The following is a 17,270-nucleotide window of genomic DNA, read 5'->3' as shown; positions in this document are numbered from 1 at the left end:
TACTCGGCCAGAGTAACAATTTTGAATTATTTATGCTTGGTTCCTTATGACATGGTCAATTTCACTAGAGTCACACATGGTTGCTAGGTGCCTCAAGCAATACACAAAATACTAGTCATTGGGTTTGTATTTTTTTTGTAGGTGTAAAGATAATTGTTTCACATATTATACTTCTCTTGCACATAAACCAAGTGTTTGTGCCTTTGTTGTTGAATTGTGGTGATTTTGATAAGGTGTAAAAGGTTTAAAAAATTCTTCTAATTTTTTTACTGCCAAAGTGGAGAAGCATTTTTTTAAATTCACTCCTGGGGCATGGGCATCGCTGCTGGCCAGCATGTATTGCTTGCCACTGTTGCCTTTAAGAAGGTAATGGTGAACTACCTTCTTGAACCACTGTCATCCATGTGCTGTAGGTAGGCCCACAATGCTGTTAGGGAGAGAATTTCAGAATTTTGACTCAGCAACAGTGAAGGAATAGCAGCAGATGGGACTTGAAACCTGGCCTCCTGGTTCAGAGGTAGGGATATTATCCACAAGCATTCAATCCCCTCCAGTGATGCTCAGTCGCAACAGCATGTACTATCTACAAGATGCACTTCAGAAATTCACCAAAGATCATTACACAGTATCATCCAAAGCTGCAATCACTTCCATCTAGAAATACAATATATGAGAACACCACCATCTTCAATATTCCCTCCAACCCACTCAACATCCTGACTTGAAAATATTTCAGCATTCAATACCTTTTTCCCTTCATCATCTGTGATGGCAAAATCTACCACAGCCCCTTCAAAACTCCACAACAACTTTTGCCAATGTGGAATCACAGGTGACAGTTCCACATTGCCTGAAAAAGGGGCAAGGACAGTACTATTTTCATCAGCAATAATGAATAAGATTGCTTGTAACACTTTCCTGCTTACATGATCCAAGTCTGTGATCTTTTGAAACAGGCTGATTGTTTCTTAAAATCTACAACTTAAAATGCTGTCTTTTCTGCAGAGAGTAAGCAAAAGCATCAAAAAGATTCATACCATCTTATTTTGCATATCTTTATTATTGGTGCACAGTTCTTGGGACTACAGTCAACCAGATTTAAAAGCTTATGGGTAAAATGGCTTCTTCAGGCTCTGTTTCTGCTGGCTGACATCTTCTGTTGATAAAGCTATGGTACAGAATTGTGAGTGAAGGTGAAAAAACTAAACTTTGCAATTTTTAATGACAGTATACATTAGAGTGCAATACTATGTTCAGTTTCTGATAAAAGAGCTGATGAGCCAAGTAGTAGGAAAAGTGACTATATTATGTTGACTATATTATTATTTCTGTGGTGTAGAAAAAACATGAAAGGAGACAAAAATGGGAGAAAACAGGAAATAAGACAGTGGAAGGAAATTGGAAACACTTTAAAGAGTTATTTTTAAATTGCTAAATCTATTCAGGAATTAATGAAATAAAAATTCAAGCATAATACCAACAAGAATACTCAAGTAAGTTATGGAATGCACCGAGAATGGCAAATACATATAAAATATGAAAAAAAATTAAAGCTAGGATGTCTATAAAGACAAACTGAGAAATCACAAGAAAGGAAGGAAGAACATAAGCAAACTATAACAGTTGAATGGTGAAGCAGTTTTCAAATATGGCAGACATGAGCAAACTGTGGAGAAACCTTGGTTATTAGAAAAAAAGTGGGATGTGCTGTTTTAGTACAATGATGTTGTTAAATATTAAACTATTGCTTTCAACAAGATTCTCAAATGAAACAGGAGAAACATAGTCAAAATAAGAAAACAGCTTGAGGGCAGGTTTTCACGTGAAATCTTTAAATTTGTAAGGGACAAGATGCTGGAGAGGTTGCAAGTTGATAAAATCCAGGGTTTGATAAATTCATCTCCAGGGTTCTAACAGATTTAACACTGGACATTTTAATTCTCTCAGCAATATTTTTCAGATCTCTCTGAACACAAGGATATAGGGCTTAGGAGCAGGAGTAGGCTGTTTGGCCCTTCAACCTAAGGTCAGGGCATAATCGAGGGAATCACCTCTTTTTAAATATAGGCTAAAAACAAGCAATAAGCTACAGATCTATAACCTTTACTTTGTGGGAAAATTGTTCAAAAACCATAATGCAAACAAGTACAAGCAATCACTTTGAGTTACTGGAGTGAACAATAGGCTTTTGGAATGATAGATCTTTTTTAATTTATTAGATTTATTTGATGTAATGACCTAATTAGATTAGATTAGATTACATTACATTACAGTGTGGAAACAGGCCCTTCGGCCCAACAAGTCCACACCGACCCGCTGAAGCCACCCATTCCCCTACATTTACCCCTTACCTAACACTACGGGCAATTTAGCATGGCCAATTCACCTGACCTGCACATCTTTGGACTGTGGGAGGAAACCGAAGCACTCGGAGGAAACCCACGCAGACACGGGGAGAACGTGCAAACTCCACACAGTCAGTCGCCTGAGGCGGGAATTGAACCCGGGTCTCAGGCGCTGTGAGGCAGCAGTGCTAACCACTGTGCCACTGTGCCGCCCACTAAATTAGTAGTAATGAAATAGTGAATATAGCTTTACAGGATTCTAGAAAACTATTTGACACTATTCTACATAACAGACTACTGTATTGTTCTGATTCCTATACTAGAACACAATATACAGTATTAAATTAAGAATTGGCGGCTTTGTAGAAACTTCCTTCATTGAAATGACATCACCATTACTTTTCCAAATCAAATTATTTTTACAGATTAATAATTGGACAGGGAGGAGAGCCATTTTAGAATCATTAATACAATTGGCCAAACAAGCCATAATTCAGAAGACTAAAACTACAGTATGAAATTAAATAAGAAACAAAACAGCTTAACGATCACATAAGTAATTACGGGTATCTGCGTATTGTGAGAACTTACTCTAACATGGTTCAAATTTGGTAATTAGAATTCTGAAAAAGAAATTAGCACTACATGATCATGCAGAGTTTAAGGCACTTTAAGAAAGAAATTATTAAAACATCTGTATCAAGATTTATGGCTTCATTTGGAAACACTATATTTGGGTTAAATTATTGATATCCTGTGAAAGGATGCATGGGAATAATCAGACAGTTACCTTATCAGATGATAAAGACATGAAGACAATTTACATTCCAGCCAGAATGAAATCTAGTGGAAACTGCAAATTTGGGACACCGAATAACTTCTTTACTTGCAAGAGTTTTTATTTTTAAATTGTCGTTGAAAACCAGATAAGCCAAATATCCTAGAAGTTAATGTATTTCTTACAGTATTTCCTCCATTTTCCTCTCACCTGAGATTGTGTCTGAATCAAGAGTCGAACCAATAAGATATGATTTTTGTGTCATCAGGTTTCTTGTTCATTGCCAAACCAGGGTTCTTTTCAATTGAGGAAAATACATTCTCATACTGCGTTCTACCACACTGGCAACCTACCCAGGAGACATGGCTGCTGTATGGCAAGGATACCTGTGAGGGTCGGAGGGGTTAAAATCCTGCAGACCTCGCCCAAGATCCCCATGTGCTGCATTGTTAATGATTGAAACGTTGGGGTGGCAAAGAAAGCCAATAGCCACTCATTAGTACTAGTTATAGGGTAGCAGATGAAGTTCTATGCAGAGAAATATGAAGCAATGCATTTTGGAAGAAAGAATATGGACAGACAATTTAAAAGAAAGGGTATGATTCTAAAAGGAGTGTAGGAGACGCCTCGTATCTAAATGGATTGCTCATGGAAGGTGAATGAATAGGTGGAGAGAGCAGCAAATACAGCATACAATGGTCTGGGCTTTATCAATAGGAACATAGAATACAAGGGTAAGGAAAGGATGCTGAAATTATACAAGATACTTGTTAAACCTCAGCTGGAGGATCCAGTACAGTTCTGGGTGCCATAGTTTCAGAAGAATGTGAATGCATTAGGCACAGTACAGAAGAAATTTTACAAAAATGGTTCCAGGGATGAGAAACTTCAATTATGAAGATAGAGTGAAAAGGATGTGATTGTTCTCTTCAGAGAGAAGAAAGCTAACAGGAAATTTAATATAGGTTTTGAAATCATGAAAGTTTGCATAGAGTAGCTGAGAGAAGCTGTTCCAGCTCATAAAAGAAAAAGAGGGTACAGATTTCAAGTGATTTGCAAATGTAGCAAATATTATGGGCAATACAACTTTTTCACACAACAAGTTAAGGACTGGATTGCACTGCCTGAACTGTGGCAGAGGCAGGTTCAATTCAGGAGGACATTAGCTTGTTTCTATTCAAGACAATACGTGCAAGGTACGGAGAAAAGGCAGGAGAATGGCATTTAGTCGTAATATGCATTGAAAAAGCCAATGCAGGTTTGACAGGCTTGAATGGCCTCCTTTAGTCCTGTAACACTTCTGTGATTCTCTGGTCGGTGGCATTCCTAAAGGTTCAATCTCTTGCAATTCTGATCACAACATTTGACAATATAATATTTGTCACATGGTAAGAGATCGCATGTCCACAAATTAACTGCATTTATTTTATACTTTACAAAGTCAATTCTCCGTTATTTGAGAATCTTTATTTGTGGTTTTGTGGTGTTTTGGAACCATTGTGTGAAAAGTTCCAAAAACCAGGCAATCACCCATGAGCAGTGAAGAGCAATAACCATTCTGTCCACCTAACCCACCCATACAATTCTCATGCCTCGGCTTTCAACCCCTACCAGTCAGCCTATTCATAATCTTTCTCCCCTCCAAAGCCCCATGATTTCAGAAGAGTTCTGATAAAAATCAGGTGGGGAGATTAAATAGATTACTCCACTTATACTTCAATATTATTATATATTACGTCTATATTAGTTTGCTAATAAATAAAACAACATTATCTTCACTGTTAAAGGCTTTGATTTAAGCTGAAATAGTTCAGATTTTTTTTGTTAAAATTTTGTTGCAACAATTCAGTTCATACTTCCACCATTTAAATTTCTGAGTTTTCTAGGTAATCTTGAACAAATGTAATTTAGAAATTTCACACAGAATGTTGCTGCTGTTGCTGGAATAGTTTGACTACAGGGACGAGGGGAAGTATTTGTAGCTTTAGAGAGAAACTTAATCTTTTTTCTGCTCAGCCTTAACGGTGCACAGTCTTCCATGCATACCATTATGTAGTTGCAAACTTTCTGATCACTGAAAAATTAGCAAGAAAAATAAAAACTAACAAAACAGAAGAAAAGCAACAATGAAATTACAAAACAGATTAATCATAAAACCAGATGACTAACATTGTTAAGAAAGATCATAATCCAGATGAGGACACAGAAGAGAACAATCGCAGGAAACTTATAAAAAACACAAAGCATGAAAAGAGAAATCACAACACGAGTCATATGGGGAGGCAGGACAGAAGAAGGCCAACTCATCCATGCTGACCAGGTTTCCTCAACTGAACTAGTCCCACTTGCCTGCGTTTGGTCTCTAAACTTTTCCTATCCATGTACCTGTCCAAATGTGCTTTAAATGTTGTCATTGTAGCTGTTGCTACTACTTCCTCTGGTAGCTCATTCCACATACACACTCCTCTGTGTGATAAAGTGGTCCCTCAGGTCCCTTTTAAATCTTTCCCCTCTTATCTTAAACTTATGTTTTTGATTCCCCTACCCTAAGGAAAAGACCTTGCCTATTCAGCTTATCTATGCCCCTCATGATTTTACTCTGTAAAGGTCACCTTCCGTCTCCTAAGCTCCAGGGAAAATAGTCCCAGTTTATCCAGCCTCTCAGTGTAGCTCAAATTTTCCAGTCTCGGTGATATTCTTGTGAATCTTTTATGCATCCTTTCCAGTTTCCTGCAGCAGGACAACCATTAAGCTGAGGGCCCTTTCAGCTGGCTGGTTAGTAACACATTGGGTAGGTTAGCATAGTCTAGCTGGACAGCTGGTTTGCGATGCAAAGTAATGCCTATGGTGCAGGTCCAACTCCTGCACCGGCTGAGGTTACTGTGAAGTTCTTAACCTCTCCCTTTGCCTGAGGCTCGGTGACTATAAGTCACCCTTCTCTAATGAGAAAGCACCAGCTATAAGTCTAACAATTTAAAACAAATACCCATCCCACATATTAATGAATATGTCTTTAAACGTTACTAAATTCTCAGATGATTTCTCACAGCAGATTTAGTAGTTACTGCATAAATTTGTTCCACACAGTTTCACCTTATTAAGAGAAGAGTTTGGCCAGGTTTGATAGCAAATCACTCACTATAAAGTAAAGATCTAAACTTAACATATCTTAAAAGCTGCAGAAAATACTTTGTTACATTCAAATAATTAACATTGCACAACCTGTTTTCTTTTAAGCCGAGTTATAAAATGGTAAAAATAATTTACGGTATTGTCATTCAGATCAGAAAATATTTCTAGGAGTGGCTGTCCTGGGTCTGGATTCCCTAAGCTCAATGAATGAGCAAGCTGGTACACATCTTTCAAAGAACCCATACAATTTTTCAATTTTTACTATATCCATGCAATTAGTACAAATGGAGGCCTTCTGGCTAACGAAAGGTTGCATAAGATTGTGCACTGTAAATACCGAAAAAGTTAAATTTTAACTCTAACACTTCCCACACACAATGCTTTACCACTTTAGTAGTTCCAATTTTATAACATAGTATAAGATATAATGAATATTAGGTATATTTTTGAATAACAAATAAAATCTTCTGGGCAGTATGCATGTAAATTTCAGGAAAGAACAAAAGTATACGACCCCCTCCATCCCAACCTCCAAGATAATACTTACGAAACTCACAAATGAAGAATGGCCATATGGGGGAGCGAAATGATATTGGGAAAAACATTTGTAATTCTGGAACGGAAGTCAATTTTTTCAAGAGAGGAACAATAAAATATAAGAAAATTTACAAAATAAATTATTCTTACCGTATTGTTACAGAACCATGTGATGTCTCCCTCATTTCCTGTGTAGAAAAGAATGGGACCACCATTGTGATTCCAATATTTGTATGCTATCAAGTATCTTTGGTTGAATGTAGCATTGTCAGCAAATCCAAAGTGATCAATCTGTGAAAAACATAATTTTCATATTTAATGGGAATGAATTTGTTTGTCTGACTCTAATCCAGTATACAAACAGTATCAAACATTTGTTTGCACATTTCCCCATCGTTTTCAAAACTTAGAGTGCAGTTTCTTTGATTTGGTTCCTTTGATTTCTTTGAGGCCTAAATGCAACAGTAACTGACATATCATTGCAAACAGCAAATTTACTAAAGAAATCTCATATGGCTGTCACAAAATTATAAAAACCATATATTACATATGAGTCTACATGAGCACAATGAAAACTATAACAAAAACCATAAGATTGTCACAAGAACGAAGGAAAGTCACTGATCATAAGTTATAATGCTGCATATTATAAATTTTCATTACATTCTCACCAAACTACAACTCCCATATTGCATTTTCCCTCCCTCTTAAGTATAACTTTAACTTAATCATCCATTTAATCATTACCATGAGGATAGAGTGACAGTGCTTGACATCAAGACCCCATTTGATCAAGTGTGGCATCAAGGAGTCCTAGCAAAATTGGAAACAGTGGGATTTAGGGTACAAATTCTCTGTTGGTTGGAGGGAGTCAAACCTGACACAAAGGAAGATGGCTGTGGTTGTTCGAGTTTGGTCATTTTAGCTCGAGGACACCTCTGCAGGGGTTCCTCAGGGTAGGCCCAATCATCTTCAGCTGCTTCATCGACAACCTTCCCACCATCATAAGGACAGAATTGGGAATGTTCGCCAATGATTGCACAATATTGACCACCATTTGTAATCCTCAGATTTTAAAGTAATATCTAGACTGGGGCTGAAAAGTGGCAAGCAACATTTGCTCCACACAAACATCAGGCAATGACCAACTCCAACATTAGACAATCTAACCTTGAAGTTCAATTGCATTACCATCACTGAATCCTACACTAACATCCTGGAAATTGCCATTGACCAGAAACTGAACTGAATTCACTATACAAATACAGCGTGTGCAAAATCAGTTTGAAACTAGGAAATTTGCAGCAAGTAACTTATCTCTTGACACACATCCGCTCCACTATCTACAAAGCAGAAGTCAGGAGTATGATGGAATACTCCCCAGTTGCCTGGATATGTGCGGTTCCAATAACACTCAAAAGGTTTGAAACCATCCAGGACAAAATATCCTGATTGATTGGCACCATATCCACAAACATCTACTCACTTCGTCAATGGTGCTCAGTAGCAAAATGCAAGGCAAAAATTCACCAAACCTCATTATATTATAGCACCTTCCAGACCCACACCCACATTCATCTCAAAAGACAAGGGCAGGCAGAATCACCTACAACCTACCCTCCAAACCATTCTGACTCAGAAATATATTGTCATTCCTTCAATGTAGTTAAGTCAAAGAATGGAATTCCCTCTTTAATGATATTATGGGTCTACCTACAGCATATAGACTGCCATCTTCTCAAGGGCAAACAGGTACAGGCAATAAATGCTGCTCTAGCCAGTGATGCATATATTCCATGAGTGAATTTTTTAAAGTTTAAATTTCGCAACAACTCGACTACCATCATACACCTCACTCAATTCCATTACTTTAAAATCAGATTACTGATAACAGTCACCCAACATCAAAATTACCGCAATTCTTCCTCTCTCACACCCACCCACATACACTACTTGGTGAACAGAGCTGGAAATTCCTGGATTAAATTGCAAGTAAAGCTTAGGCCTCAGACAGAAACTAGGCCTTGTTAGCAAAAGTTCCTGCAAACACTCCAACTATTTTACAGTGATACAGTATTAAAAGCTTTGCTTTCACAATTGTATAATCTGTTTGTCTTTTATGCCATAAATGCTACTTCAGGCTGAGTATATCACAACTACTGTGAGGGAAAATGTGCACAAAGTGAGAAAGTTATCTTACTAATTTGATTGATAGGTTGATGTTGTAGGACTGCCTGATTTATGACCAGTAGTTTAGAAAAGGATTGATTAATTTCTTGGAGGTATTCCTTCTTTTTAATTTAGCCTGATCTTCTTGACCCTAAATGGTAAAAAAAACTCAGCATAAATTCAAGCATCATGCAGCTTGATAAAAGGTAACATTATGATAACATTCCAGAAACCTAATTGGAGGTCAGAGGAAACAATGATGCCTTGAATCCTAGATAAGATAGCTGGATATTAAAGCTTTTTGCTTTGGGTAGGCAGTAGCACTGAAACATCAATGACTTTGAGAAATCATGAGACTCTGGCCTGCAAAGACATGACATCACCTACAACTGGGCAGCTGACTTTATAAAAATTGTGCAAAATTGCTCTGAAAAAGCATTGTTCTGTAGAAAGCACATAAAAACCCTACCCTGAAGACAAAGTGTAGATATATTGGACCAGAGGTTTGGTACCATCCCATAGAGAAAACCTTCAGGATGGTTACAAGTCTTAATAAGACTGTCCTTCCATCCTCTAATTTTATAGCTTTCAACTTTAAGTAAATAATCCTTTTTTAAAAACTACAAGCTAAAGCCAGATCTTCTGACCCACTTAAGTTAAATCTTTTGTTTCATGTCGATATGTCATGTTGTTTGCGGCAACTCAAAAGCAAAACTTATGCCAAAACTTGTCAGAATCAACTCTTTGATTGTATTGTGATATATATGCCAGTTGTTCTAGATTTATCACAATTTATTGTGATCAAACTCTTGACAGTTTTCATTACTTATCCATGTTCATTGAGTAATGTATGAAAGTTAGTGGCAGTCATTATCCTTCAAGATATATAATTTAGCCTGAGGTGACAACTAATAAGGTGACAAGGAACAGTAATTAACAAAATCACCAACAGATTTAGATTCTTCAATTCACACCTATATTAAATTTGTCAAATTTCTCAGTTTTTTTTTCAGGAGGCATAATTTTAATTAAACCCAAAAAAGGATCTCATAAGAGGGAAATAGTAAGCAAGTTTTGAGAAGACTTGTAGCTTAGGTTGATGTCCTGGATATAGGTTTGCTCGCTGAGCTGGAAGGTTCATTTTCAGAGGTTTCGTTTCCATACTAGGTAACATCAGTGAGCCTCCAAATGAAATACTGGTGGTATAGCCCACTTTTTTATTTATGTGTTTAGGTTTCCTTGGTTGGTGACATAACTTCCTGTTCTTTTTCTCAGGGGTTGGTAAATGGGATCCAAGTCAATGCGTTTGTTGATAGCTTTCTAGTTGGAATGCCATGCTTCTAGGAATGCTCGCACGTGTCTCTGTTTGGCTTGTCCTTGGATGGATATGTTGTCCCAGTCAAAGTGGTGTGTTTTCTCATCTGTATGTAAAGATACCAGTGAGGGTAGGTCATGACTTTTTTGTGGCTAGTTGATGTTCATGTATCCTGGTGGCTAGTTTTCTGCCTGTCTAATGTAGTGTTTGTTACAGTTCTTACAAGGTATTTTGTAAATAACATTAATTTTGTTTATTGGCTGCATAGAGTCTTTCAAGTTCATTAGCTAGTGTGTTAGTGGGTTTGTCGGCTACCATGATGCCAAGAGGTCTGAGTAGTCTGGCAGTCATTTCCGAGATGTCTTTGATGTAGGGGAGAGAGGCAAGAGTTTCTGGACATGTTTTCTTTCTGCTTGCTTGGGTGGTTTGGGTGCACGGTGGCTCAGTGGTTAGCACTGATGCCTCACAGTGCCAGGGACCTGGGTTCAATTCCTGCCTCGGGCGACTGACTATGTGGAGTTTGTACATTCTCCCTTTGTCTGCGTGGGTTTCCTCCCACAATCCAAAGATGTGCAGGTCAGGTGAATTGGCCATGATAAATTGCCCATAGTGTTAGGTGCATCAGTCAGGGATAAGTAGGGGAATGGGTCTGGGTGGGTTACTCTTCGGAGGGTTGGTGTGGACTTGTTGGGCCGAAGGGCCTGTTTCCACACTGTAGGTAATCAAATCTAAAAAAATGGGTTCATTGGGTACCCATTCTTTTTGAATACACTGTATAGGTGATTTTCCTCTGCTCTTTGTAGTTCCTCTGTGCTGCAGTGTGTGGTAGCTCATTGAAGTAATGTTCTAATGCAGCTTCATTTGTGAATGTCGGGATGATTGCTTCTGTAGTTCAGTATTTGGTCCGTATGTGTTGTTTTCCCGTAGATGCTGTTTTGACGTTCCCCATTGGCTGTTTGCTCTACTGCGACATCTAGGAACGGCAGTTTATTGCTGTTTTCCACCTCTTTAGTGAATTTTATGCCAGTAACAGTATTATTGATGGTCTTGAAGGTTTCCTCTAATTTGTTTTGTGTAGTGATGACAAAGGTGTCATCCACATAGCAGACCCAAAGTTTGGGTGGGATGGCTGGCAGAGCTGTTTGTTTGTATCTCTGCATTACTGCCTCAGCTAAGAACTCTGATATCGGAGATCCCATGGGTGTTCCAATGGTTTGTCTGTAGGTTTTGTTGTTGAAGGTGAAGTGCGTGGTAAGGCATAGGTCCACGGGCTTTTGCCACAGCTCTGCCAACCATCCAACCCAAACTTTGTCATGGGAAATACAGGGTTACAGAGAAAGTGCAGAGGGATGGGTCTGGGTGGGCTGATCTTTGGAGTGTCACTAGCGGCATGTTGGGCCAAATGGCCTGTTTCCACACTGTAGGGATTCTATTTTATTCTAGAAGTTTCTTGAAGATAGGAGATGGAGGGTTGCTTTTAAGACTGGAGGGCTTGTGACCAGCAGTGTGCCACAAGGATTGGTGCTAGGTCCACTGCTTTTCATCATTTATATAAAGGATTTGGATGTGAACATAGGAGGTATGGTTAGTAAGTTTCAAATGACACCAAAATTGGAGGTGTAGTGGACTGCAAAGAAGATTACCTCAGAGTACAAATGATTCGGAGATGCCAGTGTTGGACTGGGGTGTACAAAGTTAAAAATCACACAAGTGGAAGCTAGTGTGCTTCCAATTAAACCTGTTGGACTATAACCTGGTGTTGTGTGATTTTTATCAGAGTACAAAGGGATCTTCAGATGGGCTGAAGATTAGCAGATGGAGTTAGATAAATATCAGGTGCTGCATTTTGGAAATGCAAATCAGGACAGGACTTAAATACTTACTGGTAAGATCATGGGGAGAGTTGCTGAACAAAGAGACCTTGGAATGCAGGTTCATAGTTCATTGAAAATAAAGTTGCATGTAGACACGATAGTGAAGAAGGTGTTTTGTATGCTTCCCTTTATCAGTCAGAGCATTGAGTATAGGAGTTGGGAGGTCATGTTACAACTGTACAGAACATTGGTTGGGCCACTTTTGGAATTCAGTTCTGGTCTCCCTGCTATAGGAAGTATGTTGCGAGACTTGAAAAGGTTCAGAAAAGATTTACAAGCATGTTGCCAGGATTGGAGGGTTTGTGCTGGGGCTAGGTTTGAGCTGGGACACATTCCTGGAGTGTCGGATGACCTTATAGAGGTTTATAAAATAATGAATGGCATGGGTAGGGTGAATAGCAAAAGTCTTTTCCCTAGGGTGGGCAAGTCCAGAGGTAGAGGGCACAAGTTTAAGGTGAGAGGGGAAAGATTTAAAAGGGACTTAAGGAGCAACTCTTCACATAAACAGTTGTCATTTATGAAATGAGTTGCCAGAGGAGGTGGTGAAGTCTGGTACAATTACAAAATTTAAAAGACATCTGGTTGGGTATATGAATAGGAAAGGTTTAGAGGGATATGGGCCAAGTGCTGGCAAATGGAACTAGATCAATTTAGAATTTCTGGTTGGCATGGGTGAGTTGGACTGAAGGGTCTGTTTCCATGCTGTACAGCTGCATGACTCTATATGAAATTAAAGCACATGTGATTGGAGACAGTGTATTGAGATGGATAGAAAATTGGTTAGTAGACAGAAAACAGAGTCGGAATAATTGGGTCTTCTTCTGAATAGAAAATGAGGTCTGCAGATGCTGGAGATCAGAGATGGAAATGTGTTGCTGGAGAAGCGCAGCAGGTCAGGCAGCATCTAGGGAACAGGAGAATCGACGTTTCGGGCATTAGCCCTTCTTCAGGAATGAGGAAAGTTTGGCCAGCAGGCTAAGATAAAAGATAGGGAGGAGGGACTTGGAGGAGGGGCGTCGGAAATGTGATAGGTGGAAAAAGGTCAAGGTGAGGGTGATAGGACAGATTGGGGTGGGGGCGGAGAGGTCGGGAAGAAGATTGCAGGTTAGGGAGGCGGTGCTGAATTTGATGGATTTGACTGAGACAGGCTGGGGGGAGGGGAAATGAGGAAACTGGTGAAATCCGAGTTCATCCCTTGTGGTTAGAGGGTTCCTAGCCGGAAGATGAGGCGTTCTTCCTCCAACCGTCGTTTCACTGTGGTCTGACGATGGAGGAGTCCAAAGACCTGCATATCCTTGGTGGAGTGGGAGGGGGAATTGAAATGTTGAGCTACAGGGTGGTTGGGTTGGTTGGTCCGGGTGTCCCAGAGGTGTTCTCTGAAACGCTCCGCAAGTAGGCGGCCTGTCTCCCCGATATAGAGGAGGCCACATCGGGTACAGAGGATGCAATAGATGATATGTGTGGAGGTACAGGTGAATCTGTGGCGGATATGGAAGTTTCCTTTGGGGCCTTGGAGGGAGGTGAGAGGGGAGGTGTGGGCGCAAGTCTTGCACCTCCTGCGGTTGCAGGGGAAGGTGCCGGGAGTGGAGGTTGGGTTGGTGGGGGGTGTGGATCTGACGAGGGAGTCACGGAGGGAGTGGTCTTTACGGAATGCTGATAGGGGAGGGGAGGGAAATATATCCTTGGTGGTGGGGTCCGTTTGGAGGTGGCGGAAATGACGGCGGATGATGCGCTGTACATGGAGGTTAGTGGGGTGGTAGGTGAGGACCAGTGGGGTTCTGTCCTGGTGGCGGTTGGAGGGGCGGGGTTCAAGGGCGGAGGATCGGGAAGTGGAAGAGATGCGGTGGAAGGCATCGTCGATCACGTCGGGGGGGAAATTGCGGTCCTTGAAGGTCCTCCAAGTCCCTCCTCCCTATCTTTTATCTTAGCCTGCTGGATCAAGGACCGCAATTTCCCCCCCGACGTGATCGACGATGCCTTCCACCGCATCTCTTCCACTTCCCGATCCTCCGCCCTTGAACCCCGCCCCTCCAACCGCCACCAGGACAGAACCCCACTGGTCCTCACCTACCACCCCACTAACCTCCATGTACAGCGCATCATCCGCCGTCATTTCCGCCACCTCCAAACGGACCCCACCACCAAGGATATATTTCCCTCCCCTCCCCTATCAGCATTCCGTAAAGACCACTCCCTCCGTGACTCCCTCGTCAGATCCACACCCCCCACCAACCCAACCTCCACTCCCGGCACCTTCCCCTGCAACCGCAGGAGGTGCAAGACTTGCGCCCACACCTCCCCTCTCACCTCCCTCCAAGGCCCCAAAGGAAACTTCCATATCCGCCACAGATTCACCTGTACCTCCACACATATCATCTATTGCATCCTCTGTACCCGATGTGGCCTCCTCTATATCGGGGAGACAGGCCGCCTACTTGCGGAGCGTTTCAGAGAACACCTCTGGGACACCCGGACCAACCAACCCAACCACCCTGTAGCTCAACATTTCAATTCCCCCTCCCACTCCACCAAGGATATGCAGGTCTTTGGACTCCTCCATCGTCAGACCACAGTGAAACGACGGTTGGAGGAAGAACGCCTCATCTTCCGGCTAGGAACCCTCTAACCACAAGGGATGAACTCGGATTTCACCAGTTTCCTCATTTCCCCTCCCCCCAGCCTGTCTCAGTCAAATCCATCAAATTCAGCACCGCCTCCCTAACCTGCAATCTTCTTCCCGACCTCTCCGCCCCCACCCCAATCTGTCCTATCACCCTCACCTTGACCTTTTTCCACCTATCACATTTCCGACGCCCCTCCTCCAAGTCCCTCCTCCCTATCTTTTATCTTAGCCTGCTGGCCAAACTTTCCTCATTCCTGAAGAAGGGCTAATGCCCGAAACGTCGATTCTCCTGTTCCCTAGATGCTGCCTGACCTGCTGCGCTTCTCCAGCAACACATTTCCATCTCTTCTTCTGAATGGCAAGCAGCAGCTTAAGGGGTACCGCAGGGATTGATACTAGGACCCCAACTGTTCATAATATGTAATAATGACTTAGATGAGGGAACTAAATATAATATTGCAAAATTTGCCGATGACACAAAAGTGGGTAGAAGGACAAGCCATGAGGAGAATGAGGAGATGTTGCAGTGTGAATTGGACAGGCAGTACTGGGCAAATGCATGGTAGATGCAGTATTTTGTGGATAAATGTGACGTTATCCACTTTGATAGCAAAAATAGGAAGGCAAATTATAGTCGCTGGAGTTTAGAAGAATGGGAAGGGGTCTCATTGAAATCCATAAAATTCTACATTGGCAAAGACAGGTTAGATGTAGGAAGGATGTTCCTAGTGGTGAGGTAGCCCAGAAGGAGGGACCATAGTTTAAGTCAACCTTTCGGACTGATGTGAGGAGGAATTTCTCCACCCAGAGAATGGTAAGTCTATGGAACTCACTAACACTAGAAAGGCCAAAATATTATGTATTTTCAAGGAGAACTACAGTATATAACTCTTTGTCAAAAAAGGGATCAAGGGATTTTGGCAAGGAGGGGAGGAAATTATGGTATTGAGCTCAGTGATCAGCCATGAAATGGCAGAGCAGACTCAACGAGTTATAAGGCCTACTCCTGTTCTATCTTCTATGCTGCTGCATGTTTTTGTGAGAAAATGCTGCAGTGGCATGATTTTTAAAAAAATTCTAAACCACAAATTGAAAACTGAAGTCAATACATCTTAAATCTGGAAGTTATTAGATGGAGAATTTACAGGATGAAACCACATCATGCTATTTGCAATGACTCTCAAAATCTAATGTGGTGTTGAAACTCTATATTCATTAATAAACTTAATTTACAACCTGGCACACTGCAGCATTTATATGTAATGCTACACATCTTGGCACAGGTCATAAAGAACCAGGTTTGATCTCTCTCGAAGTCGCAAATCTAAGATTGGCTATTATAAAGAGGAAGGAAGAAGCAAAAACCCTCTTCGGAGACAAGAGGAAGAAGCAATCATCAATCTCGTGTTGTTTCCTTATGATTACAACTTTCACACCCTTTTACGTCCCTTTTGTTTTAGTTCAGTTTTCTTAAAGGCTGGAAGTTATGATAAATTATAATTTGATTACTGCATGCAGCCTTTACAAATAGCTTGAATGAAACTTTTTTGAACAATGCTCATTTGCAGATTAAATATAAACTGGAGGGAGGATACCATCGAAACACAAAGAAGCAGACTCTGTCACTGACTATTAATCTGAAAAGCCATAGCGGGATTGCACTAGTTTCTGTGGTAATAATCAGATATGCAACTTATCCTGTGAAACTAGGGAGTGAGGAATGAAGAAGTTCACGTTCCACTTGTTACCCGACACCAGCTCAGTACCGGGATTGCCAGTTCATCTCAGGTCGGGGGCTGCTGCACATCCACCTTCTCAGGCTCAGCAAGTTTGGGGACATTTGGGTTAAATCCGAACTCACCTTCTGCCGGAAATACCGAGTCTCATAATCAAATCGCTCCAGGGGCCCAGAGTCCGACGGCACGGCCAGAGCTGCCGGCTGAGGGCTGGACACCAAGGCTGCAGTCGCTATGGTGACCACAGTAAACGACAACTTCAGACCCACCGCCATCTGCACCGAGTTATCGAGGTAAATGAGACAGAACGGAGTGAGGGAGAGGGGCACGAGGGTGAGGGGCGGGGCCTGAAAGGGGTAGGCCAGTTTGTGGGCGGGACAGACCGGAATAAGGGGGAGGGGCATGAGGGTGAGAGGCGGAGCCTGAAAAGGGTAGGCCAGTTTGTGGGCGGGACAGACCGGAATAAGGGGAGGGGCATGAGGGTGAGAGGCGGGGCCTGAAAGGGGTGGGCCTGAAAAGGGGTGGGGCCCAAATGTGGGCTGGGGGCTCTGTGTGGGGTCTAACAGTGTAGTGCTGGCAAAGCACAGCTGGTCAGGCAGCATCAGGAGAGTGCACTTATCAGCATATGAATGGGAAGGGTTCGGAGGGATATGGGCCGGGTGCTGGCAGGTGCAACTAGATTGGGTTGGGATATCTGGTCGGCATGGACGGGTTGGACCGAAGGATTCTATGACTCTATGAGCTGATGAAGAGCTCATGCT

The 17,270-nt window shown here is 41.5% G+C and overlaps 2 protein-coding genes across 3 annotated transcripts in view; one reads left to right on the top strand and one right to left on the bottom strand.

Moving 5' to 3' along the window:
* Positions 1-16,853, bottom strand: part of prcp (prolylcarboxypeptidase (angiotensinase C)) — a 52,821-nt gene extending 35,968 nt beyond the window's left edge. For both annotated transcript variants that reach the window (XM_043691650.2, XM_087988069.1), the window contains exons 1-2: positions 16,635-16,853; positions 6,943-7,083 (exon numbers count right to left, since the gene is read on the bottom strand). In XM_043691650.2, the coding sequence (XP_043547585.1) occupies positions 6,943-7,083; positions 16,635-16,784 (291 nt within the window). In that variant the 5' untranslated portion in view covers positions 16,785-16,853. The remainder of the gene's footprint in view (positions 1-6,942; positions 7,084-16,634) is intronic.
* ddias (DNA damage-induced apoptosis suppressor) overlaps positions 16,756-17,270 on the top strand; it is a 51,548-nt gene continuing 51,033 nt past the window's right edge. The window contains exon 1 of the mRNA XM_087988068.1: positions 16,756-16,802. The gene's annotated coding sequence lies outside the window, so the exon portion shown is untranslated. The remainder of the gene's footprint in view (positions 16,803-17,270) is intronic.

The sequence above is a fragment of the Chiloscyllium plagiosum genome, unplaced genomic scaffold, assembly GCF_037043375.1.
Source record: "Chiloscyllium plagiosum isolate Xiang-an unplaced genomic scaffold, Cpla_swu_hap1 HiC_scaffold_6, whole genome shotgun sequence".
Taxonomy (NCBI): Eukaryota; Metazoa; Chordata; class Chondrichthyes; order Orectolobiformes; family Hemiscylliidae; genus Chiloscyllium; species Chiloscyllium plagiosum.
This window is presented reverse-complemented; position numbering and strand designations above follow the sequence as displayed.